This window comes from Oncorhynchus masou, chromosome 5 (assembly GCF_036934945.1).
Source record: "Oncorhynchus masou masou isolate Uvic2021 chromosome 5, UVic_Omas_1.1, whole genome shotgun sequence".
In the NCBI taxonomy this organism is placed as follows: Eukaryota; Metazoa; Chordata; class Actinopteri; order Salmoniformes; family Salmonidae; genus Oncorhynchus; species Oncorhynchus masou.
The window spans coordinates 31,073,478-31,100,869 of NC_088216.1; the positions used below are offsets into that span (position 1 = coordinate 31,073,478).

Here is a 27,392-nt window from a genome sequence, read left to right on the forward strand (position 1 = left end):
CATTCTTTCAACATGATCCTCCCTCTCAGACACCTCTCCAACAAACGTGATACCAGCGATTACCAACCTCTGTTAGAAGATTAAGGACATGGTCTGTAAACACTTGTAACCGGGATATCCCACTGTTACATACATGTTTTTGAAATTAACCTAGTATTTAGAAGGTAAAACTAACTTTTAATTAAAAGAAACCAGATATATTCATTGATATACCTATCAAAAACATTCAACAAATCATACAAAAACACAAGGCCATGAGCAAAAGTAGATATATTAAAACCTTACATAGCACCTTTTGTACTTACTACGGAAATGACCCTTTTTGTGGATACGTATCAGTAGACTTTCTTATGAATTTGGAATGACAGCATATACAGGTAAACCATCCTTACGAAAACCATGGGAAGCGTAACCACCTCCAGGGACCATTCCATATAGGCAGTTTGGATTACCAAAGGGGCAGTCAAGGGGTCCACCAACCGCATTGCATAACTGTCCATTTTCATCAGTATAGTGGCCAGGGCTACCCGGCACAGGATTAACTATCACCGGAGGGTCAGCTCTACTTACAGACATCTGTTTAACCGTTGTCTGGATCACAAGTGATTTCACCAAGGGTAAAACACAACAAAATACAATACCCAGAGCCAATAACCCTCCGCCCAGCATAATGGCCATCCTAGCAAACATAGCTCCCCATTTTCCCAATGCTAAGTCCAACCAATCCCAAACATGAGAGGCAAACCCAGCATTTGCCTTAACCTCTGCTCGTAAACCTTTAAGTTTAGCCATGGCGATTGCAAATAATCCATTAGGCGCAGTGTTATTGGGAATAAAGGTGCAATAATCATCCCCGAACATGACACAAACGCCACCCTTCTCAGCCAAAAGCCAATTGAGATCCTGTTTATTTTGCCAAGACATTTCACTGGTAGCCTGTACCTGTTCCCCCAGCGTCGTTAGAGCCGAGTCAGTATAGTTAATGAATCTCTGTTGGTTATAGTATATATAATTCTTATTTGGTGTTATCCACAAAAACATAGATTCATATGCAGATTTAATTTAATCTCTTGCCTTGAACTCCCGAGGTACTCCTCTAGGCTGTCCAATTGCATCAAGGTATACCTCAGGGTTTTTCTCATACGCCCTCTTAACTCTAGAGTTAACATAGTCATCATGGGGTGACTTAATAATGGTAACCTGTTGAATTGCTCTAACTAAGGCACAAAGACCAGTCCATCCATCTGGCAGTACATTCAACAGTTTGTTTTTTCCACACATCCAGAAACTATCAGCTATTATTCTTTAACATTTCAAGCTATAATGTTACTTGTGTGATATTACCACATTTTACCTTTGTGTTTTACAATCATTACTTTATCAAATTGACTAACTCCTGCAGTTTCTAACACCCAAATAGTTTATACAATTAACTATAGTGTTTCCCACATCCATCCCATTATCTCCATAGCTGTAGAAACATTAATTTATTCCCTCCTTTTCTTTTCCTTTTATAATAGCAAACCCATCATTATGAGGATCATTCAATTCAGTTATTATGTTGCACATTCATGTTCTCCCAGCATATCTTTATTTAATTCACTTCTGCCTTTAGTGTTACCTAGTGCCAAACTGCATTCTATGTTACACAAAGGAATGTAGTATTTTCTCTGAATATTGAACATTTTACATTTAACACATTCTTCAAATTATGCAGGTTCAGGTACTATCAAAAGATCAGACAAAGGTGATTTTCTACACAAAATACAATTGTCCATCCTATTATTATTTCTGCTGTATACTTAGCCCATTCGTAGCACTCATTCTTCACTACTTCTCGTGTGGTGTCCTTGAGTGGTTCAGATTCTGAGACAGATGTCGTTTTAACAATGTTCTTGTCTTGAGGTATATCATTAGAGTTTGTCAAAAAGTTCCAAATGTCAGTAAAGAACCCTCCTGGTTCTGATGCTTTCTAGCTACCACAGGCTCTTCTTGTTTAGGTATTGGCGTAAGACCATTTCTGAATGACTGAGGTGCTACTCCCTTCGGTCAATCTTGTTCTCGTTATTTCAACTATTACTTCTTCACCTTCAACTGGTTTAATCTGATTCGTGGTGAGCACCCACTCGTCTACTTCTTTGGTTAACGTCAGGTCACATCCTTTTGAGTCCCAAATTACTTCTCCCTTCGTTTGATGATGTGTCCATCCACCGAATGCAATCTCTGGTAAGGGTTTGATCCTTTTGTCTTCTGTTCTCCTGTTTCAGTTATGTGTTGAGGTGGAACAGAGATTCTAACCTTGTCAGTCTTTTTAGATTGTTTTACTGGTTCCTCTCTTCTCTTCCTGTTTCCACACTACATCTTGATTGTGTGTGAGTCTGTTGTTGCTATACTAGCGTTCACTGTTACTTCTGTTATGTCAATGTCATTGTTCTTCTGTGGTTCTAACTTCAAGTGTCTGTTAAGGAGACAATTCAAGAGCTGAAAAGTCCATTTTGGGAATTTTCTTCAGCTTGCTGGACTTTTCCTCCTCTTTGTGGGGTCTCTCCTTCTGTTCCTTGTGAGGCCTCTCCTCCTCTTTCTTCCACTGAGGCTCCCTCCTCAGGCCGGACTGGGCTTCCATCTGGAAGGGTGTCAATTTTAGGGAAGAGATGTTCCCATTCTGTAGGTGATACTTCGGCGTCCCACTGTGGAGGGCTTCTGTCATAGAGGTCTGCCCCAACAGGTATATCATCAGGAGTAGCAGACATGTTACCCCCCCCCCACTTCTGGGCTTTCTGGCCATACTGGAGGAAACTTTGGTTGTTTGTCTCTTTTCTTTTCAGGCTCTTTTGCCCTGGTGCTTCTTCTGAGTGCGTTAGTTGATGCACTCGTTGTATCTGGTCTGCCATTTTCTTGATTCCTCCCCGGCGCTTTGATCGTTTCCGCTGCTCCTGCTCCCTCCGGGCTCCCGCCTGGTGAATCAACATCCTCTGTGTCCTCATCTCTGTATGGTTGTATCCTTCTCTCTGTCGGGACTCGGGTGCAGTGGTTTAGATGATACCACGTCTTGCTTCCTTTCACTTGGATGGCCGTGTTTCTGGCTGTTGCCACCTCGTAGGGTCCTTCTCTCCTCGGCTGATCCCACTTCCCACTTATGGCCTCTGTTCTATGACTACACCATACATTCTCTTACTTCCATCACTCATCACACAAACTGACATTCCAGCTGAAGCTGGCGAACCCTTCTCCATCTGGTTTCCTAAACATAAAACTTGGAAAACAAAGGACAAAACATAACAGTATTGACAATGTTATGTGTTATGCATGAATATATTCATGAATACTGAAATCTGAGACCATGACAATTCCCACTCTCCATTCACCTGACTCTATGCCTCCAGGATACTTTTCTGCTGGACTCCACAAAAATGGAAGCCCTAATTAGCTTCCTCGTGCTTTTATCCAGTCTTCCCCTTTCGGCCGCAGGTTCTGAGAGGTGTTCCCAAATCATGTCATTTTTTTACTTAGTTCCCCATCTGCTCTATTTCAACTGATAAGCATGTGCATAACCTTAATCAACATTATTTCTTCTTGAAGTAATTCAACACTGAATGGGCTTTCACATCGAGCCTTCAACATGTTGTTTAGAGTACAACTACCCTAACATTATCCTTTTTCACATGATACATTAACAAATAAAGCAAGTAACCCCCAAACTCAACCCAGTATGTCTACAGTGGAATCTAGTCTCTCTCTCTCTCTCTTTTGTTTCACGTACTCTGTCATGGTGTTTTCAAGCTCACCCATTATTCAGCTGGACCTTACTTCTTGTGAAACTTATGCACCCACCAAAGAGAGACATGACAATCTTTACCACTGCAGGTCCTGTAAGAAGTATATCCCCAGCCTGGTGTATCTTGATGTACACTCAGTCTCCAGAATTCAGCCCATGCCCTTCCTTCTGGCCTCTTATGTGCTGTTTTTTTCCTGGGGACATACACACTAACACATGGGTTATTTCCTGACAACAGACTTTCTTCTTATAGCAGGATCACTAAATCTTAATTTTTAAATAACAGCCCTATGTAAACATTCTGTCTCAAATACCTGGCCTCCTGCCACAAAAATATTCATAATGATAGCCAAATTATGGTCCCTACAGCAACTGCTGTAAGAATAACATGTAATCAGTCAAGTGTCTTCCAGTTGGAAAAATATCCAATCCTAACAAAACTAAGTCCTAAGCTTCTTAAACTTTTGCTCTAGTGTTCAAAATGCCACTACTTATTACTTTTACCATAATCTAGGTATGTGTAATGTTCTATTTACTTTTAGAATTGTCCCTATATTTTATATCCCTATATTTTTACAAGACCAACTGTCCTTCCTTTTCTGTGAATTATCTTGTCTATTAATATACATTGTTTCTAGAAATAACACCCCTCCGCTACCATAACCTTCATATGAGCCCCCAATGTAGTTACAGTTTTTCTAACCCATAACACAAGTCACTACTCCTAATTTCCTTCCATAGTTTAATACAGTGCCTTGCGAAAGTATTCGGCCCCCTTGAACTTTGAGACCTTTTGCCACATTTCAGGCTTCAACCATAAAGATATAAAACCGTATTTTTTGTGAAGAATCAACAACAAGTGGGACACAATCATGAAGTGGAACGTCATTTATTGGATATTTCAAACTTTTTTAACAAATCAAAAACTGAAAAATTGGGCTTGCAAAATTATTCAGCCCCCTTAAGTTAATACTTTGTAGCGCCACCTTTTGCTGCGATGACAGCTGTAAGTCGCTTGGGGTATGTCTCTATCAGTTTTGCACATCGAGAGACTGACATTTTTTCCCATTCCTCCTTGCATAACAGCTCGAGCTCAGTGAGGTTGGATGGAGAGCATTTGTGAACAGCAGTTTTCAGTTCTTTCCACAGATTCTCGATTGGATTCAGGTCTGGACTTTGACTTGGCCATTCTAACACCTGGATATGTTTATTTTTGAACCATTCCATTGTAAATTTTGCTTTATGTTTTGGATCATTGTCTTGTTGGAAGACAAATCTCCGTCCCAGCCTCAGGTCTTTTGCAGACTCCATCAGGTTTTCTTCCAGAATGGTCCTGTATTTGGCTCCATCCATCTTCCCATCAATTTTAACCATCTTCCCTGTCCCTGCTGAAGAAAAGCAGGCCCAAACCATGATGCTGCCACCACCATGTTTGACAGTGGGGATAGTGTGGTCAGGGTGATGAGCTGTGTTGCTTTTACGCCAAACATAACGTTTTGCATTGTTGCCAAAAAGTTCAATTTTGGTTTCATCTGACCAGAGCACCTTCTTCCACATGTTTGGTGTGTCTCCCAGGTGGCTTGTGGCAAACTTTAAACGACACTTTTTATGGATATCTTTAAGAAATGGCTTTCTTCTTGCCACTCTTCCATAAAGGCCAGATTTGTGCAATATACGACTGGTTGGTGTCCTATGGACAGAGTCTCCCACCTCAGCTGTAGATCTCTGCAGTTCATCAAGAGTGATCATGGGCCTCTTGGCTGCATCTCTGATCAGTCTTCTCCTTGTATGAGCTGAAAGTTTAGAGGGACTGCCAGGTCTTGGTAGATTTGCAGTGGTCTGATACTCCTTCCATTTCAATATTATCGCTTGCACAGTGCTTCTTGGGATGTTTAAAGCTTGGGAAATCTTTTTGTATCCAAATCCGGCTTTAAACTTCTTCACAACAGTATCTCGGACCTGCCTGGTGTGTTCCTTGTTCTTCATGATGCTCTCTGCGCTTTTAACGGACCTCTGAGACTATCACAGTGCAGGTGCATTTATACGGAGACTTGATTACACACAGGTGGATTGTATTTATCATCATTAGTCATTTAGGTCAACATTGGATTCAGAGATCCTCACTGAACTGATTTTGCACGCCCAATTTTTCAGTTTTTGATTTGTTAAAAAAGTTTGAAATATCCAATAAATGTCGTTCCACTTCATGATTGTGTCCCACTTGTTGTTGATTCTTCACAAAAAAATACAGTTTTATATCTTTATGTTTGAAGCCTGAAATGTGGCAAAAGGTCGCAAAGTTCAAGGGGGCCGAATACTTTCGCAAGGCACTGTACATACTTAAACATTCTTAAATAATTTTTAGTCAATCAGTCCCTCCTCAGGAACAATATACACACTTAAATAAATTGACCAAACAAGAAAAATAGTAAAGTAACTTATAATAACTGCATATTTGCAATAAATTACCACTATTTGTAATGTAATTAAACCTGAGGAAAATGTCCATCCGTTTCGTTCTACGCCCATATTGGTCTCTTTCTTCTTCATCCTTGGGTGTTATCGCACAACAGACTATACCTTTTATTCAATTACTTATATCATTCCAATGTATCACTCCAACTACAATGACATTGTAAAACAAAAGAAACAAAAACCTTTAATCTAATATTCTGCAAGTTCTGTCAATCAACCTGTCTCAGGATTAGTTTCCAGAGCTTCCCTAGGCCTAGTAAATTTAAACAGTCCTATATCCAAAACATAACTAAATGTTGTTTATAAATTCTCCAACCCAATATTCAGGATAACAGTCCTTAGTGCTTACTTTAACTAAAATTTGATTTTCTCAATTCAATACATCATGCCTTTAATAATTAACATTATACTAAAAACTTTTAGTACCAGTAATATCTATTTTACCATGCGCCCTTTTGACTCTGTTTTTCTGTCATGAGTGGCCTGGTAATAAAAGGTCATTACCCCAATCCCCTTTAGTCTTTCTTCTCCCAGCACATATCATTCCAGATACAGTTCACAGGTCATCAAACACAGTTACCCCTCACTATTCAGCCAGTAGGGTGGGTTTGAGTTTCACACACACTTGTTGTGGTGATAATCTCTCCCAAGCATTAATGCATTCTGCACATTCCATGATAACTCCCTTATTCTACTGGCGATCTCTCAGACGAGTTACAGATTATGTAGTTATCAACATAACCCTTGCAGAGACCCCTACTCCAATAAACTATTTGGAGTAACTGTTATCCCTTGTTAACATGTTTTTCCATTTTATATTTTATATGCAGAATGAACAAAGCACATTTTGTATTTCCCCAAAGACCATAACCCCAGGGAACTGATCATTTCTCCTATGAACCCATGTTAAATAAAAATAAACCTATTTGAATAACTAGTCAATTCAAGAAATAATAGAATTTCAAAGTGATGGTACACGACCCACAGTCTTTCTTTATCGACTTAATACACTTCCTCAACATAAGCCTAGACTGATAGGATTTCTATGATATGACGAGACTACTGTCTAATCGGATCAGCTTGTCTTCATATCCTATTCATCCACCCCGTACTGATCTTTACTCTACGTTAGAGCAATATCGTGGCGTGACCTACTGATTTTACAAACCCCCGTTTAGCTAGGCGGAGCGTTTCTTATTCATAGGATTTCTTTTTGCAGTTGAACGCCGCACAATCAGGCCTGCGTTCTTCCTGCCTTCTAAATATTTCACCAGTTCAGTCCTCCTTTTCAGAGCGGTAGCCATGAGTATTTATTTACTAAATACTCATCAGTTCAGTCCTCTTCTTTGAATTGGTAGCCATGAATATTTATTTAACTACTTATTTATTCAGATCTCTATTCTTTTAGAGCTGTATTCATAAGTAACCTGTCCATTCAGTCCTTCTACTAATTTTATTGAAGCGGTATTACAGGATTTTTCTAACTACTTATAGCCCTGCGCCCAATCGCAGCCCCAACATGCTGAATCACACACCCGACACCAGCGAAGTTCACAGCCCCCGCTTACTTACTCACTAGACATGCATGCACATTCGTATTTGCTATACAATTCCCAAGCTTACACACATGCATGCAATTCATTGAATTCAAAAGTTCTTCAACATTTCTATAATTTTTAGGAAATTTGAGAGAGAGACCTACTTGACGTCCCTCTCGCTGAGACAGGATCTCTGAAGCAATCTATACAAACATTTCAACTACATAAGAACTTGCTTACCTTGTTATAGTTGTGTGGCCACCCTTGTTTGCCAGATTGCCCAAAGAACCCGCCATCAGTCAAGAACGTCTCAGTCCCTGTCACTCCTGGCAAAGCTCGCCAAGTTCTGTCATGGCTAATCATTTCAAAATAAGACACTTGCAAGAACCCGTGAATTCAATAATAGACTTTTAATACAATGTGTGTCTTTATCTCGGATCAGCAGACTATGTGTCTCCTCTGTCATTCCTTCAGCATCTCCATGTCCTAAAAATATGTGGGCTATGTCTATAATCCGTCATTTGGTCATTTGGCTGACCCCCTCCTTTGTATATCCCTCTGACCTTGGTATGTCCAGCTTTCCTGGCGCCTATGTGTCATCTTCTCTTCATGTGGTCTGTTTATCGTGTTCAGCTATTCTATACATCTATGGCCTCCTCTGGTCTCCTCTCCTATACAATAGACAATGTATTTTACCAGAATGGCAAATGCCCTCTATAAGTGTATCTCTCTCTTGTGTTACAGTATTTATGTTCCTCCATATATGTACATCTTCTCCCATACTATATACTTGCATTCTTGTTATTTTTGAAAACCACAACTGGGAAAGCCAGCTGGGGTAAACTCCCCACGAACCGGCAGGGGTGTGGGAGCCTGGCGAGCCAGCTGATGCATAGGAGCCTGACGATCTGACTGAGGCATGAACGCCTGTCGATCCCGCTGCGGCATGGAAGCCTGTAGATCCGGCGGATGGGATGGGAACCTGCCGAGCCAACCGAGGCAAGGAAACCTCTCGAGCCAGCTAGGATGTGGAAGCCCGACGAGCTGGCTTAGGCGCCCCCGGTTCCATCGGCGGCGAAATCCAAGCTCGACATTACCAACAAAACAAGAAAACTCCTGGGCCGTCTGGGCGAACAAGACCTAACGATCCGGCTGAGGCCCGACAAAGGATGGGCGCCTTCCAAGCCAACCGGGGCAAGGAAACCTCTTGAGCCAGCTAGGGCGTGGAAGCCCAATGAGCTGGCTAGGCACCTCCGGTTCCATCGGCGGCGATCCAGGACCGACGTCACCACCAACCGGAACGCAAGTACTCCCCGATGCTTCGTGTGTTGGCTGCGGCATTCTGTAAGGAATGACACTGGAGAATAGAAGCAGGTATTTAATTAGGAAAGGACGTGCAACAGGACAGGAACAGCGTCAGAACTGGGAAACACAAAGACAGCAGCGGGGAACAGAGCTGGGGAACTGACAAATATAGGGGAGGTAATAAACAGGAGATTGAGTGAGTCCAATTTCGCTGATGCGCGTGACGAGGGAAGGCAGGTGTGCGTAATGCAGGGCACCCTGGCACCCGGAGAAGAGCCGGAGCAGGCATGACAGAGGTTATTGGCCATTTGATTTTCAACCTCGCATTTAACAAGATTAAACTTGTCATTCAATTTCTTGAAAGGCTATTGATATTGTTTGTTCTCCCTCATTATTAGTCCTCTGGCTACGTTTTTAAGCTATTCAAAAGTGTGAAACTCCGTTACATTTGTTGTTTGATCATCAGAAAGCCATGCATAAACTGAAGACGCGTAGCTGTCTTTTTACAGATAAACTGCACCCCTGACGTTTCTCTACTGTGTGAGAGTTGTTAAAAGTATAACTAAGGGGCCAAATTATTTCATATATAGTGTGTGACAACAAACAGCGCACCAAATGCTTATTGGAGCTTTCTCAACTCATTCTAGATGTGGACAACAGATATGCATCTCTTCTGACTCCTGAACTCTACAAAGAGAGACTGCTACACCAATTGGAATTTGACAATATTTCCACCAATCAAACGACGCAGCTTCTGTTTAAGTTGAGGCCAAAATTCTATGAACACGGCGAGAAAGCTGGCAAGTTGTTACCTCATCAGCTTCGACAATCCGCTGCTAGCAGCGGCATACCTGAAATCTGTGTTGCAGCTGATGTAACTTCTACCAATCCTAAAGAAATCAACCATCAATTTAAGCAATTCGATTCTGCTCTTTACTCGTCAGAGGCTCTTCCATGACACATCTCGTATGCATGCATTTCTAGACTATCTGGACATACCCTGACTCAATTCAGATGAACAAACCAACATGGATGCCTCAATAGGTGATGATGAAACTACTCTGGTAATCCAGTCCATGCAGAGTGGTAAAGCCCCTGGGCCTGATGGCTTCCATATTGAATTTTATAAAGAATTTTCCTCTAAATTATCCCCTATCCTCAGCTCAATGTGCAATAAAATCCTTTCTAGTCAGAAATTGCCACAGACACTTACCCAGGCAACTATTTTGGTTTTGCTTTAAAAAGACAAGAATCCCCTAGACTGTGGCTCATACCACCCTATAAGCCTTTGTGCTGCGATTTTATAAAATGATATGGCAACAAAGTATTGAGCGTATCCACACAACATTTTTCATACGGAATGGGCTTATTCAGTTTAAGGTTTTGCACCATCTCCATTACTCAAATGGCAGATTGGCAAAAATATACCCAAATATTGACTCCAAGTGTTTGAGATGCCACCAGAGTACAGTGACTGTGGGACACGTTTTGGTCATGCCAATCTTTGTGGCCTCTGGGACCCCATTTTTGAGACATTCTCACATATGTGTAATACAACTGTTAGCCCCAACCCGGTCACTACCGTTTTTGGGGTACTTCTCCTAGACCAGAATGCTACCTCGCTGCTAGCTCACTGCCAGGTCGCCACCTTGTCCTCTTTCATTGGTAGTCTGCAAAGCCGCCCTCCTTTATGCAGTGAGTTAAGGAGGTGATGTCACCTGGAGGTGATGAATGTGATGTCATCATGTCATGTCAAAAGTTTGACTTAAACTGGTCAATACGTGGAGAGTCTGTCTATTACTTAGTGTAACTTGCGTAGTTTGGTAAGCAGTCTTGTCTGTTCTAGTGGTCATTTGTGCTAATAATAATTTTTGTATAACTTTTTCCCCCCATTGGTTTTGTTTCTATTATTGTTTGTTTCAGTTTTTCTTTCCTATTTAACTTTTATAGATACTTTGGAGGGAGGTAATGGATGGATGGGAGAATGAGGGGTTGGGGTTGTACTGTTTTTGTTTTTAATATCTGAAAATCTATAAATAATCGAAAAAAATAAAAATGTATGATTTTGCACTTCTATCCATTTGTGTAATAGGTGTATTTATCAGGAAGCTCATCCAGGAGGCAAGGTGTAAGGGAGTATAGGTTCCCCTTCATCGTCCTTGCATGTGCAACAGGTTATTCAAAGATTTGGGTTGGCTCCCGATCAGGAAGGAGTGTCAATTCAAGGCGGGAGGAAGGTTTGGGGAAGGAAGTGGGTGTCAGGAGAATTCTATACTCCTGTTCATTTACCAATTAAATTATGTTACCCTCAGTCTGTTATATCAGGATTTGTAAGATACTGATAGAAACGAAAACAGACAGAGGCCCAGTCTACCAAAGTTAAATGTTTATTCACGGGAACGTTCTGACGTGTACAGTACAGGACCTTCAATTTATAGCGACACACATACTTCCACACCGACCATCAAATCCGCCCGCCAACAGAGCCTAGGGGAGTAGGTGAGAATGGTGTCTTCCTACCCTCCCCTAAGATAGGGAGAGACCTGGGACTGGGGAGCACTCAGTGTCCCAGCCAAGGTCGCCACGGATCTGGCTCAGACAGATAGTCTGTTCTCAAAACACTAGACATATTGTTCCCTAAATGTTGATTCCGACTAAAACCACACACAGTATTATAATATAATCATCGAATGAGTCTAACACTTACACACATGTGTTATAATAATCTAATGATTCAAATTAATTTCATACAATCACATGGTTTCAGACATATGGTTTCAGGACTGTAACATTCTAATCATTTACTAAAATACATTTCCTTATCAGTGGGATGCTTGTAATACCCAATCTATGACGTCACTCTATTGAAGTTCAGATTTAAAAGAGTTAAGGTAAGTGTTAGGTTGGGGTTAAGTTTAGGGTCAGAGTTATGCTCATAGCAAGGATCCCACTTAGCATCTATTCTTTCATTTTCAAAAAGGCTTTTGTGGAAACTTTGTTGGAGCTAACATCTCAGCAACCTACATGCTTAGAAAAAAAGTGTATCTAGAACCTAATAGGGTTCTTCGGGTGTCCCCACAGGAGAACCCTTTCAAAAACACTTTTTGGTTCCAGGTAGAACCCCTTTGGCTTCAATGTAAAACCCTTTCCACAGATGGTTCTACCTGGAACCAAAAAGGGTTCCGCTATGGGGACAGCCGAAGAACCCTTTTAGAACCTTTTTTTCTAAGTGCATGGAACAATGGATTCTTACAATAACATAGAAGTATACTGTATGCTTCCCACTTTTCACTGAATTAAGCTAATAAATTCAACTCTGCCTCCTGACTATTTTATGTTCTTTGGATGTGAATATTGAGTTAAAATAAAAAGGTCCATGATTCTTCCCTTGAAGCCACCTATAATTGAAATGGCTTAATAGCCTTGTGTCCACTCAATTTAACAAATCTCAACAAGCAGTAAAACAGTCATTTTTGTATTTTCTATAAATTTACTGACTACAGACTAGTAATAAAAGGGAATAAAGCTATCTCTCTGTCTGTGTGCGTATGTTTCCGTGACAACACAACATGAGTGCACACAGCAGATATAAAGTAACTGCTCTTGTGATACCTTTAGTAAATGGGGTCAGCATAATCTGATACATATGAAATGAATCCCTGTCAAACTGGCCAACTAGCAATGTACATATTCCACATGTTTAAATGCGTTTAGTCTGTTGCCTCACGTGAGGGTTGAGTTGGATCGCAAGCTTGTAGTTCAACTGGACAACGTGAACCAATAATTGACTACCCGTAGTTCTGCAGCACCACCTTTGAATGGTGTGATTGATGGGTGGCAGCAAGGGGTACATTCTTTTTTTGCCCTTTGGTCCGAAAGTAGCTGGTGATCCAGCATCCAATAGGAGTCGGGTAACAAGCAGGATGACCCTAATCGTACAAAGTACAGTGGCTGAATAACGTTAGCTCTCAGAAATATTTCCCCCCCACGCAGTTGTGGTTAAAACTTCTGCCTTCAAGATGGACGAGGATAGAGGGAAAGCAACCGACCAACTGAAGCTATGGAAAGAGGGCCGACGCGCTCAGGTTTGTCTATTTCTATGCTTAGTTTGTGTTGTGCAATTCTGTTTAGAAATGATGAGCGATCATCCAAGGTCGCATTTTTCCTTCTGGACTACTTAACTATAATTCTAACGTTAGATAGCTAGTTATCAACACCTTTACAGAACCATGGTACTGTTCAATTCCACGACCAAAGAATGCACATTTGTATTTTAATTGTGTCCGTTTTTGATCATGCAGGAATTGTTAGCTGGCTGCTGCCTACAACTAACGTTAGCCTATTACTGCTTATTAGCTAGCTATCTTGCACTTGCAGCTGGTCTTCATTCGCTGCTACACCCACAATCACAAAGTCAATAACCCCGCACATTTCTACTATTTTTCTTCTTAACTAGTGGAAACCCGTGTAGTTCGGGCTTTCTTGATATTTGTTGAATAGAATTCCAAGTTTAGCTAGGTTTTACTCCCATACTCTTGTGACAAATACAAGCATTTCGCTACACTCATAATACCATCTGCTAAACATGTTTATGTGACCAATAAAATGTGATTTTAATTTGATCTAATGTATTGAAATAACACAACTGCAGAATAACTATTTTATTTTATTTAGCGTCAACTAGCTATAATACCTCATTGAAATGCCAAGAAGTTGATTGCTTGAGTGTATTTTGCTGGTTTAACTTGAAAATATTGCAAGTTGAGAATAGAATAATCAGTGATTCTTTGCAATAACTGGAAAATATGGACCTTGATTTGTTGGGATAGCAAATGTATCTTGGTCATTGTCTTGCTATAGTTTAGCCTGGACTTTAGCCATGTCAACTCATGGTTACCTAATCATTGGTGCAGGAAGGGTAAGCTTAACGGGTAAACATTAAGCAAGATTTTAAGTAAACAAGGCCAAATGAGAGATGAGAACTGTTTAAGTGTCTTTTAGACTATTTTGTAATGCACACATTGAATTGGAGCAATTGCGCAATGAAGCTGATGTTTGATCATTCAAAGTGCAAAACACTAGACCTGTATAATGTCAGAATTGTACCTATATCACACATACCTAATGGGACCATTGAGTCTTGCGCCCAGGCTATTAAGTGTCAGGTGCACAAAGTATTCCTGTACATTCCTAGTCTTAATGTGTGTGTAGTTATGTCTCCTGAGAGCAAGTATATTAATAAACTGTAAGTGCAGCTGATGTGGAATCAGGGAAAGGACCTACTCTGTTACCAAAGGAAAAGTGAGAGACTAGGCCTAATGACTGTGTAAATAAAAAATGTGTAGTGCAGTGTCTTATGTCTGATGGCTATGTCATTTTTTTCCCCTTCAGAGGCCAGACAACCTGACCACTGGGGCTGGTCACCCGATAGGGGACAAGTTGAATATAATAACAGCGGGTCCCCGGGGGCCCCTCCTAGTGCAGGACACCCCGTTCATAGACGAGATGGCCCACTTTGACCGCGAGCGCATCCCAGAGAGGGTGGTGCATGCCAAGGGAGGCGGTGGGTGTCAAGCACTACCAATACATTTAACCGAAACTGATTGGCATTTATGTTATATCCAGTGAGCTCCAAAAGTATTGCATTCAACAACTTTGTATAGTCACAAGCTTGATGTAATCATTGTGTGCTAGGAATATAGGACCAAATACTAAACTTTTGACTACTTTAATATACATATAAGTGAATTTGTCCCAATACTTTTGGTCCCCTGAAATGGAGGGACTATGTACGCCACTAGATTTGTTCTTTAAAAGTGGACCCTCACAAAGTAATGGTATAGGGGAAACACTTCCCTAGACAGGCCTATCACATTTGAAATAAACATTAGAAAGTGTTGACCTACTTTTCGGTCTAGACCAAAATACTGTGAACTGCTCTTTAGTCGGGCAGAATATTATTAGGACCATGCTTGATCATGTGACGTTCTGTTGTTGTTGGCCCACTCTACAGAAGGGTAAAGTGCACCATGTGTATGGCTTTATAAGTAAGTGTTTACTCTTTAACCTAACTAGCTAGATTTATACACAATAACTGTCCATGTCCTGCCTCTTCCACCACAGGAGCTTTTGGGTACTTTGAGGTGACACATGACATCTCTCGCTACTGCAAGGCCAAGGTGTTTGAGCATGTGGGCAAGACCACACCTATCGCCATTCGCTTTTCCACCGTGGGTAAGACTAACCTACATTACATTTGTGTCTTTTTCCCCCCCTGGTATTTACTCAACTTACATGATAAAATAGTAGTTTGAGGCTGCTCACTCCAACTTTTCTATAAAACTGCTACAAACACATTTACAGAGTTCCCTTTGTTTCCTTAAGGACATGCAAAAAGAAACCCTATCAGATTTGCTAGCTTCCAATTAGACTACTGTTACTGTATATGGAATGACTAAGCATGCTTGTCTGCAAAAGCAACGTTTGCCGATATCAGAAAATTTCTGGACAGTCAGGTAGCCTAGAGGATAAGAGCATTGGGCCAATAGCCAAAAGGTTGCTTGTTCAAATCCCGAGCCGATTAGGTGAAAAAGTTGTCGACTTGAGCAAGGTACTTAACCCTAATTGCTCCTGTAAGTATAAAATGCAATATATACACTAGATGACTGACAGAGGGGAGCTTTCTGAAGCCAACGCGCCTCCATCTTGGTACTTCCCCACCATTGTAAAAAAAAAAAAAGCTTAATTGGCCACAAAATCCACATTTTGCAATCTCCATCTGTCTCCGGACATGAAACCCATTGAAAACCAGTGGTTTGAATTGAAGAGGGAAGTTTATAAGTGCAGACGAAGGATATCAAGGATCTGGAAGGATTCTGTATGTAGGAATGGTCTAAGATGTGTTCTCCAACTCATCAAATATTTAGAAAAACGTTCAGTGCAGTTATCCTCACAAGATGAGGTATTGAAAACGGCGGTCAATAATTCTGACCCCTACCTCCTTTGAGAAAAAAAAAGATAGTTTATCAAGTAATCTTTCTCTGAGCAAATTGTATTAGTATAAAGGAATTCTTTCCCCCAATTTTTAGAAGCGTACAATATAGCTCAGTATTTGAATGTATTAATGTATACAGTCATTTTCTATTGTCTTTATCAAGGGTGTCAATCATTTCAGACCCCACTGTACATCAATACATCATTGAATAAATACCAGAAAATACCAATGTCATATTTTTTTTATTCTACAAATAATTTGTGTTTTATACTGGTTGTCAATGTGTGAGTTTCATATCAACCTATTTTGTCTCAAACTCATGTAGCTGGGGAATCAGGCTCAGCTGACACAGTGCGAGACCCACGTGGCTTTGCAGTCAAGTTCTACACTGACGAGGGCAACTGGGACCTTACTGGCAACAACACCCCCATCTTCTTTATCAGGGACGCCATGCTGGTGAGTTTAGACACGTGAGTCAAGATTGCGCCTGGGTGTGCCTTGCCAAGATTCAGTCTTTGACACATGACATGGAGTACAAGGAGTGGAACGTTAGCTAAACAGACTGGCAACCAGGCTAATCCATTAGTTCATCTCCCAGTGTAATATGAAATGCCATTACCACATCTCTGATTTTTCCCTTTTGTTTTGTGCAGTTCCCATCCTTCGTCCACTCTCAGAAGCGCAACCCCCAGACTCACCTGAAGGACCCAGACATGGTGTGGGATTTCTGGAGCCTGCGGCCGGAGTGTATGCATCAGGTACTGTACCTGCTCCTCTCTACCTGACACCAAACCTTTACACGTGCACGCACAATAGTTAGTTAGAATCCAAAAATACATTGTCGTTTCAGATTTCACTCCATTAACAACTTTAAAGCTATGCCACCATATCTAGAAATGGCGGTTGCTGCATTAGTTTAAATAGTTTTAAATCCGTTTTCTGATCAGATTATTATATCATGCTTCTACTTACATGTTTTTTTTATTTATTATATCTTATTTACATATCACATTGGCTAAATTGACTGAATATGTGCCTTCGTTAATAATTTTGTCTTAATCTCTATGAAGGTGTCCTTCCTCTTCAGTGACCGTGGTCTGCCCGACGGCTTCCGCCATATGAATGGCTACGGATCCCACACCTTCAAGCTGGTCAACGCCGAGCGTCAGCCCGTCTACTGCAAGTTCCACTACAAGGTCAGAGCACAACTAAAAAATTATGTTGTGAATGGATGGTACAGGACTAGTGAAATGTACTACACTTAAATGGATATAGGAGTCGACAATACTTGATTAACTGAAGGATGCAAGAGAGTAATGGTGGTAAAAGAAGGAAACATAGTTAGAAAAATTGGGACGGGTCCATAGTAACCCATAGCATCCTTCCTCTGCTCCCCTCTCAGACCAACCAGGGTATCAAGAACTTGAAGCCTGAGGATGCCGAGCGCCTGGCCTCCACCGACCCGGACTACGCCATCCGAGACCTTTACACCTCCATCGCCAACGGCAAATTCCCCTCCTGGTCATTCTACATCCAGGTCATGACCTTTGCCCAGGCTGAGAAATTCCAGTGGAACCCCTTTGACCTGACTAAGGTACCATAGAGATACATAGGGATACAGTTTTCAATCTTCTATTCAATTATGTGGGGACTCTAACCCTTATAGTAGGTGCATAACTTTTTATCAATACTTTGCATAGTTTTTAAAAAGAATGTGACAGAAATGCTTTAAATGTCAAAGTATTGTACTTTGTTAGCCATTTAAACAAGATATCCCCAAAAATATTGTCCATTTGCAGTACTCTGACTTTTCCACCAGAGGGGGGACATACTCCACATAACCACTGAAAGATCTGAAAGTGGTCTGAGATCTGCTATGGAGTGGTAGCATTTGTCAATGGTACAATAATAGGCAACTGACTCAATAGCTGCAGTCTAGTCAGGATAATTATTATGTGAAAATAGTACAGTATAGGGGTCATGCACGCTTACATTTTCTATAAAAAAAAATCTTTGTCCTCCAAGACTGGCTAGAAATCTCTTGCACATCCATGTACCTTTTTTGGCCTGAGAAGTATCAGCACTTCTCATTTTCCTTAGGTGTGGTCTCACAAGGAGTACCCCCTCATTCCCGTGGGGAGGTTGGTGCTCAACAGAAACCCTGCCAACTACTTTGCTGAGATCGAGCAGCTGGCCTTTGACCCCAGCAATATGCCCCCTGGCATCGAGCCCAGCCCTGACAAGATGCTGCAGGGGCGTCTGTTCTCCTACCCAGACACACACCGCCACCGGCTGGGAACCAACTACCTGCAGCTGCCCGTCAACTGTCCCTTCAGGACCCGTGTGTCCAACTACCAGCGAGACGGGCCTATGTGCATGTTCGACAACCAGGCTGGCGCTCCCAACTACTTCCCCAACAGCTTCAGTGCTCCAGAGACCCAGCGACAGCACGTGGAAACCAGGTTTAAGGTGTCCCCAGATGTGGGCCGCTACAACAGTGCTGACGATGATAATGTCACACAGGTAATGTATCTATGTAGAGCGCAGTGGATTAGTTCACGTGAATCAGACGGGTGTTCCCTTTTTTTTTTGTATATATTTTATTTGCTACTGCTTGACAAAACAACATTTTGGTCGGCCAAACAATCGACTAGTCAACTAATTGGGATGAGCCCTAGTGACATTAAAGTAAACCACAGTTTTGGAAATACACTGAACAAAATAACAAATGCAACAGGTAAAGTGTTGGTCCCATGTTTAATGAGCTGAAATAAAAGATCCCAGAAATGTTGCATTTGCTCAAAAAGCTTTTCTTTCATCCCTGTTAGTGATCATTTCTCCTTTGCCAAGATAATCCATCCACCTGACAGGTGTGGCATATCAAGAAGCTAATTTTAAACAGCGTGATCATTACACAGATGCACCTTATGCTGGGGACAATAACAGGCCACTCTAAAATGTGCAGTTTTGTCACACAACACAATGCCACAGCCGTCTCAAGTCTTGAGTGTGCAATTGGCATGCTGACTGCAGGAATGTCCACCAGAGCTCGTGCCCAAGAATTTAATGTTCATTTATCTACCATAAGCCACCTCCCAATGCCGTTTTTAGAGAATTTAGCAGTACGTCCAACCGGCCTCACAACTTTAGGCCACGTGTATGGTGTTTGTTTTGGCGAGTAGTTTGCTGATGTCCACCATTTGAACAGCGTCTCCCATGGTAGGGTTATGGTATGGGCAGGCATAAGCTACGGACAACTAACACAATTGCATTTTATTAATGGCAATTTGAATGCACAGAGATACCGTGACGAGATCCTGAGGCCCGTTGCCGGGCCATTCATCTGCCGACTAACCTCATGTCTCAGCATGATAATGCATCGCTCCATGTCGCAATTATCTGTACACAATTCCTGGAAGCTGAAAATGTCCCAGTTCTTCCATGGCCTGCATACTCAAGACATGTCACCTATTGAGCATGGTTTGGGATGCTCTGGATTGACGTGTACAATGGCGTGTTCCAGTTCCCACCAATATCCAGCAACTTTGCACAGTCATTGAAGAGGAGTGGGACAACATTCCACAGGCCACAATCAACAGCCTGATTAACTATGCGAAGGAGATATGTCTCGCAGCATGAGGCAAATGGTGGTCACGTTAAAAAAAAATATTTGGGGGGGGTATCTGTGACTAACAGATGCATATCTGTATTCCCAGTCATGTGAAATCCATAGATTATGGCCTAATGAATGTATTTCAATTGAATTATTTCTTTATACAGTATGAACTGTAATGATTACATATAATGAAATGCTTATTTATTGGTACATTAATAAATCTGTTTGTTTGTGTGTGACCAGTGATCTGACCTTGTGTGTGGGTGTATTGCAGGTGCGTACCTTCTTCACCGAGGTGCTGAATGAGGAGGAGCGCCAGAGGCTCTGTCAGAACATGGCTGGTGCCCTGAAGGGAGCCCAAGTCTTCATCCAGAAACGCTGGGTGAGTTCTCCTCATTTTGATTGTCTAAGTCACCATTTTTCATCATCATTGTGATCAGCAATCATGTTATTTCTATCTTCATGTTTTTTTAATCAACATCATCATTACTATTCAAATCAAAATCTCTCTACCACACTGTCATCAGAGAGTATTCACACCCCTTGACTTTTTCCACATTTTGGTACGAAGTGGGATTAAAATGAATTTGATTGTGTAACGATCTACACAAAATAGTCTGTGGCAGAAAAATTCTAATATTTGTAAATGTGTATATAATATGAAAAATAAACCCCCTGAGTCAATACATGTTAGAATCACCTTTGGCAGCGACTACAGCAACATTTGCCAATTTTTATTTTCCAAATTCTTCAAGCTCTGTCAAATCGGTTATTTGGCGTGGCTGGGCAACCATTTTCAGGTCTTTCCATAGATTTTCAAGCAGATTTAAGTCAAAACTGTGACTCTGCCACCCAAGAACATTCACTGTCTTATTGGTACTGTAAGCAACTCCAGTGTTGATTTGGCCTTGTTTTTGGTTATTATCCTGCTGCAAGGTGAATTCATCTCCCAGTGTCTGGTGGAAAGCGGACTGAACCAGGTTTTCCTCTAGGATTTGTATTCTTTACAGGCTTCTGTTTCACTCTGTCAATAAGATCAGTATTGTGGAGTAACTACAATGTTGTTGATCCATCCTCAGTTCTTCTATCACCGCCATTAAACTCTGTAATTGTTTTAAAGTCACCATTGGCCCCATGGTGAAATCCGGGAGCGGTTTCCTTCCTCTCCGTCAGAGTTAGGAAGGATGCCTGTATCTTTGTAATAACTAGGTGTATTCACCAGCCAAGTGTAATTAGTGACTTCACCATGCTCAAAGGGATATTCAATGTCAGTTTATTTTATTTTATCTCCCAAAAGGTACCTATTTTTGCCAGGCATTGAACAACCTCCCTGGTTTTTGTGGTTGAATCTGTGTTTGAAATTCACTGCTCGACTGAGGGGTCTTTCAGATAGAGTTGTGTATTGTACAGGGATGAGGTAGTCATTAAACTCATCTTATACAATATTATTGCACAGTGAGTCCATGCAACTTATTATGTGACTTGTTAAATACATTCTTACTCTTGAGCTTATTTAGGCTGGCCATAACAAACAGGTTGAATACTTTGTTGACTCAAAACATTTTCATCTTTTCCTTTTGAATTGATTTTATAAATATTTAGGAAAACATTATTAAATGTTGTTATTATGGGGTATTGTGTGTAGAACAGAAGGAGAAAAAGAAAGAAATCTCTATTTAAATTCAGGCTGTATAACACAACAAGATGTGGGAAAAAGTCAAGTGGTGTGAATACTATCTGAAGGCACTGTATATTTCCCAGGCATCATCTGCCTCACTACCATGAAGGTCATCTTTGCAATGCAATGTTGTATAATGCATCTACTGCCATCGCTATCAACACTTCTGACTGTCTCTGCCTGATGGTGCACCCTGTTTTTCCAGGTTCAGAATCTGATGGCTGTGCATGCAGACTATGGGAACAGGGTTCAGACCCTACTCAAAAACACTGAGCCCACGAAGGTAAGTCCATTCATTCTTGTCAACGGACACTAAAGCTTATGTCAATTAAAAGGGTATTTGCCTATTTAATTCAAAGTATAGTTTAAATAGGAAAAGCACTTGCATATCTGAGACGGCTCGCTGCAGATGCTTGGGAATAATTGGATGGAAATATTTGGGGGGGGGTCCAAGTATAGTCAAATCATTTACATGAGCAGTTTTGGGTATAATTGCAGATCCTTCATGAAAATCAAAAGTTGCACACATGAACTAAAGTGTTTTATTTATTTTTTTACATGTAGAACTTTTGGGTTTTGTACTTGTTATTCCTATACATTTAGTATGTATTTGTTTCTCTCAGGACCCCTCGTAAACGAGATTGTGTTTTACTTGTTTATATCCACAAATCTATTCTGAAATTAATAAAAGTTTAGTGTTGAGCTCTCTTTTTCTCTTTCTCTCCCTTTGTCTCCTTCCCTCCTCCTCTCTCCCAGGACACTGTGAGAGTGTACACCCGTGGAGGTGCCTCTGCCATCGCTGCCTCCTCCAAGATGTGATGCTTTAACTTCCACCCTGGGGGCAGTTGCACTTACCATCCGCTATAGAATATCTTACTACCGACTGTCCGTAAATGCTATAGCTAATTAAATGGCAAGCTATCATGATTGTTTTTGTAATTCCTCAGGCTACTTACTGCACAGATGACGAGAGACAGCATTGCTGTCAGTTCTTACATGTGGTTTTCTGTCCATTTTGCCTATGTTCACACAGAAATTAATATAGTCAGACTGCAGCCCTATGGGAGAAGATCTGTCCCCACATCAGTCAAATACATAGACGCTATCTGAAAAGCTGTGCATTTATTCAGTTTATAGTATAATTTTTATTCCATTTGCAGTATATTGTTTAATCTCTTTCCCAATGAGTTATTGTTTGTGTATCCATGCCTCATGTATGCCCTGATAGTTAAACAGGTATGCGTTAGCTATGCAAAATATGACATTTATTCTAGTTAAACAAACCACCAATGTCTACAAATAAGTTTCATAATTATTGTACAGTATTTAGCAGTTTAAACTTCTGAGATTTCTTCACAAAAAAAAACAATTGCTTAGGCCTTCACCATATTTCTTGGTTATATTAGAAATTGTTTCAAGCCAACGATCGGTGTGATTCAGTCATGAATTAAGTCCTCCTCCTCGCAGCCAAAACAACAAAGCAGTGCCTTTTTGGGTTAGTCACAAATACCTAACACCATGGCAGGATCAGGGCTTTGCCTAGACTTTTAATCACTATATAAAAATTGTCATGTACTAAATGTTTTCTATATTATTAGTGTTGATTTGTGTAGATACTCTGTACCAAAATGAATCACTGAAGAGTTGTGGTTTGGTTGAGTTAGGGCTGGGGAATTAAGAAACACCACTGTAAAGAAAACAGTCCTTATCTCTTCTCACAAGCCTCCAGACTCGATTGCTATGTTGCATCTCATCACTGTCAGTGTTTCTGTGTAAGGTAGCATTCCCGCTCATATCGCCCGTGAAGTGATTTGTTATATTAACAAGAGATTGTGAACATCTTTGAAAATTAGATGCTAATAAATCAAAAGGTATTGCTATATGTGTGGTTTTTGTGTGTCAGGTCTTCTTTACACCAATCAACTCCAGGGTATGCCAGCTGTTATTGCCCAGGATTATCATTACCCAGGATTACCCAGGATATCATGCCATTGATTAGTTGATAAGAGTGTTACTGGGCTGGAATAAAAGCCGTGTCACCCAGTTGGTCTCCAGGATCAGTTGTGAAGAACAGGCAGAGTGTACTTTAAGCTTTCCTAACTAGCGATCCAGTGTTCAAATACAATATCAACCATGCCACTTCAGCATGCTTTTGTGGCACAGTCAATGCCACGAAGGGCTACGGGCCGATGTTGAGAGTTCGCCATCCTTTACGGGCAAAACTTGAGTCCATGCTTTTCTTATTAATTGGCTGCAGACAATGATCAGCTAGTGGGAAATACGATTTTTAACATCTTATGCTATATTTATAATTGTATAAAATATATGCAATGAATTTACCACCAACTGGTTTATGTGCCAATGAACCACACCACAAATAAGCAAAGCACAACTACATACTGGGGCGGCAGGTAGCGTTGGGTCAGCAATCGAAAGGTTGCTGGATTGAATCCCTAAACTGACTAAATTAACATCTGTCATTCTGCCCCTGAAAAAAGCATTTAACCCACTGTTCCTTGGTAGACTGTCATTGTAAATAAGAATTTGCTCTTAACTGACTTGCCTAATTAGTTAATTAAATAAATATATTTTTTATCAAATAGAGTATGTCAATCTCGACGAACAGGAAATGCATCACTCCCTATCCAGTGTCAAAGGCTTGTCTTGACAACCTTGGAATGTCATTCAACGTTTTGGTGTTTTGTAACAGATGTCTCTTTCCATTCCTCAAATGGCCAGGGCACAGTTTGGATGCTGGAATTATATTCGAGTGGACAAACGTGTGTGCTGGTAGCATACAGGAGAGCTTTGAAGTAGCCTAATCAGATGAAAACATTGTGACTAATTGTGTTTATGACACATAAAATGTTAAACAAATATGTATGCTATATTGAAACAGAAAGAATGTGCAGAAAGAATAGCCGCTCGGATCAGAGACCAGGCAGAGCGTGCTTTAAGCTTTGTTTAATGACTGGGCCTGCTGGGAGCATAGACCTATGTTGCAACGTTATTATAACGATTTGGGAGAATGATGATCCGCAACAGCGCATTTCAGTATCAGAAGTAAAATAAATGCAACTATTCATTGCATGGTGGTGTTGTGGGCTAGTCTAGGTAGGACCATGTTATCGTCCCTAGACAAGTTCAATAGGGGAGTTTATTGAGCTATAGATGTCTCATGTCTTGCGCAATGACGTACGTGGCTTCTCCGCTGACTACCAGATATGCATCTGGTCTTGCGGATTTATATATAAAATTGGTGCACCTTTGAATGATTTTTTTGTGTGTGGTATGATTGCTAGTTAGCCTATTGCATAACTGGACAAACGATCCACCTACCACTATTGCTACTAGGAATGGTAGGTAGAGAGCAGGATATACAGTTTAACTGCTTTACACTCCCAAAAGCTAAAACAAAAAGTTAGACAACCCCTCCCCTATTGAGCAAGAGTCTCTAGGGAAATCAACACTTACAAATTTACTGGAAACGGTGCTTATGCCTGGAACCTTCGCTGCTCCTGCTATATAGGTTACGTTTTGCCTTCACCTTTCCTCACAAATTAAACATTTCGTTGGCTCGCTCTTTTTCGTTTGCCCGAGAAGCTTTGTGTGTTTTTTTTAACACTAAGCTAATTAAGTATCAATTTTCGCTTGCCATGGATCAACCACCATCGTATCAGCCAGAGTTTGTCCCAATGAACGGAAATAAGTACATGCGTCTTGAAGACCCTCACGGAGCGCCCAAATTCCAACATACCGTCGTCTTGGGACTGCCCCAGCCCGTTGTGCCTCAGCCCAGGGATCACATTATCTGGTCACTTTGCAGCCTCGTGTACGGCAACCCATTATGTCTCGGAATGTTAGCGGTGTATTTCTCCATAAAGGTGAGTTGGAATTAAGTGATTTAATATAACATTGTCTGTTGTAGGGCGTGTATTGTCTGGATTTTGAAGTTGGTCATGTTATTATATGGGCAACCAACCTTGAACTATGGAAAGAGGAGCACAGTATAACAATGTTCTAAATTCATGTTTTGTTTTCTTGTTATCGCACTGTTATAAAAATGTGTCGCCTATACCTCATCTACAGGCTCTATAAACCTGACCTCTGAAAGTGTATTAAGGAGTATTAAACCACAGAGGATAATACATTACTGAGATCCTCCCATTAGTGTGACATGTCATGTCGTGTGCATGTTGTTAACTAATATGCATAGCTACAAAAACACAATCAGCAACATGTGAATGATTCCATAATATAAATGATTCTACATTTTGTTTTCCAGTCCAGGGATAGGAAGATGGTTGGAGACTTGGAGGGAGCAAGAAAACACGGGAAGACTGCACGCTGCTTTAATATTGTGACCCTGACCCTGGTCATCCTCGGGCTGCTCTTCCTCTTCATCATCTATGGTTTCTTCATCTACAAAATCTCACACTTGTAGTGTAGTCCCAGTCTTTGCTTATGTCAAAAGTGTCTTTCCAGATGTTACACACCTTTCTAGGATTGTGTCCTGATACATTTCTCTTACACACACACACACACACACACACACACACACACACACACACACACACACACACACACACACACACACACACACACACACACACACACACACACACACACACACACACACACACACACACACCACAGAATTTCCTTCGGCACTGTGTACCAGATGTTATTTGCACTTCTTTAGTTTAGTGTTTTAGAGATGCAAGATGATTCTGTTGAAGTTACATTCAAATGTCATTTTCATCAATAAATATACGTTTTGTAAATGCATTCAATTTGAGTCTTTATAGCTAATAATGGTTAACGTTTCTGTTTCACTCATCCCATATAGACGTGCACTCACTTAATGAGACACGGCTTCTCTTTCTACTTTGTTGTCGCTCTACAACAATGTTTAAGTCACAATCCGTTCTATTTCTGGATGGTAAAATTACTTGTCCTTGTGTGATATAAACATGTAGGAATTAGAGTATGTTGAACAACTTTATCAACCCCAAGAATGAACTGTATTGGGTATTTTTGACTTATTACTCTGATACAAATTGTAAACAGATGTTGATGTAAAAGTGGAATTTCCAGCAATGTAAAAAAATCCAGGCCTAGTTTCCAAAGACAAGCTATTTCACCCGGAATTTCTGGCTGGCTGGGTCACAGTAGTCTTGAATAGCTTCTGAGTTAATTTTTCAGTCGGAGCTCGTTTTTGTTCAATTTTCCAGTTGTCTTGAAGGCACTGAAGTCGTAGATTTCCAAGTTCAGCTTCCGTGTTCCCAGTTGGTTTGAACGCGGCAGTCATACCTTTTTATTTGATTTAATTCCAAGTCCAAATGATAAATATCAGGCCCAAATATTAATTATACAAATGATCAGCAATCAATAACTTAAATGTGTCTACCGTGTCCAGATTCCCTATATTCAAACGACAATATGCATACTACAAATGGTGGAATTGGATAAATATGATAACGCAACAACTGATGGCAGTAGCTAACTACTGTAGCTAACTAGCCAGCTAACCTCTGTAGCTAGTCAGCAAGCAATGCTAAAGGGATTGTATACGGGTTGGCATCATTTTTTTAACGAGCTGACTAGCATTTATGAGGCTTATTTCCTCCAACGTTATATTGAAAAGGTGCCGCTTGGTCCCAAAACACAAGTTTCCTGGAGACTTGAGGGAGGGGTGCTGATGACGCTGCCCACTGTATGCACTTTTGCTAGCCTGATTTCATCCAGACTGAGGAGAAATCTGTACACATTGAATTCCTGACCACCTCCTGGAGTGGTCAGACAGATCTAAACACAATCAGACCACAAATCCACTTTTGTGCATCCAGATCCGTCTTTTCAATGGAATCGTCGTATTCTGATAGCAGAAGTCACATGTAAGTATCAAGTGTAGACATGAACAGAGACACAGGTGACATGCCCCGCGGTCCCGTTACTATGGTAACCAATCACCCTTAAAGGGGCAGCTGAACATTTTGTCTCTGAAATTT

General features: G+C 40.9%; 2 protein-coding genes across 2 annotated transcripts; both read left to right on the forward strand.

Annotated features, from left to right (window-relative positions):
* Positions 1-12,943: 12,943 nt before the first annotated feature.
* On the forward strand, positions 12,944-23,261 carry LOC135539411 (catalase-like). The gene is made up of 11 exons (XM_064965283.1): positions 12,944-13,178; positions 14,485-14,656; positions 15,217-15,327; positions 16,413-16,543; positions 16,741-16,845; positions 17,158-17,283; positions 17,490-17,681; positions 18,188-18,610; positions 19,978-20,085; positions 21,587-21,664; positions 22,138-23,261. Exons 1-11 carry the CDS (start codon positions 13,113-13,115, stop codon positions 22,198-22,200), a joined length of 1,575 nt encoding a protein of 524 aa, XP_064821355.1. The 5' UTR covers positions 12,944-13,112; the 3' UTR covers positions 22,201-23,261.
* A 1,570-nt stretch (positions 23,262-24,831) lies between these two features.
* Positions 24,832-26,169, forward strand: LOC135526601 (dispanin subfamily A member 2b-like). The gene is made up of 2 exons (XM_064955116.1): positions 24,832-25,265; positions 25,667-26,169. Exons 1-2 carry the CDS (start codon positions 25,038-25,040, stop codon positions 25,823-25,825), a joined length of 387 nt encoding a protein of 128 aa, XP_064811188.1. The 5' UTR covers positions 24,832-25,037; the 3' UTR covers positions 25,826-26,169.
* The last annotated feature ends 1,223 nt before the right edge of the window (positions 26,170-27,392 follow it).

What these genes read in the sequence shown, in the direction of transcription:
- LOC135539411 (XM_064965283.1), top strand. Translation starts at nt 13,113, where the DNA reads ATGGACGAGGATAGAGGGAAAGCAACCGACCAACTGAAGCTATGGAAA. An exon ending in TTATCAGGGACGCCATGCTG is followed by an intron (nt 16,544 to 16,740) that starts GTGAGTTTAGAC and finishes TGTTTTGTGCAG; the next exon opens with TTCCCATCCTTCGTCCACTC. An exon ending in ACCCCTTTGACCTGACTAAG is followed by an intron (nt 17,682 to 18,187) that starts GTACCATAGAGA and finishes CATTTTCCTTAG; the next exon opens with GTGTGGTCTCACAAGGAGTA.
- LOC135526601 (XM_064955116.1), top strand. Translation starts at nt 25,038, where the DNA reads ATGGATCAACCACCATCGTATCAGCCAGAGTTTGTCCCAATGAACGGA. An exon ending in CGGTGTATTTCTCCATAAAG is followed by an intron (nt 25,266 to 25,666) that starts GTGAGTTGGAAT and finishes TTTGTTTTCCAG; the next exon opens with TCCAGGGATAGGAAGATGGT.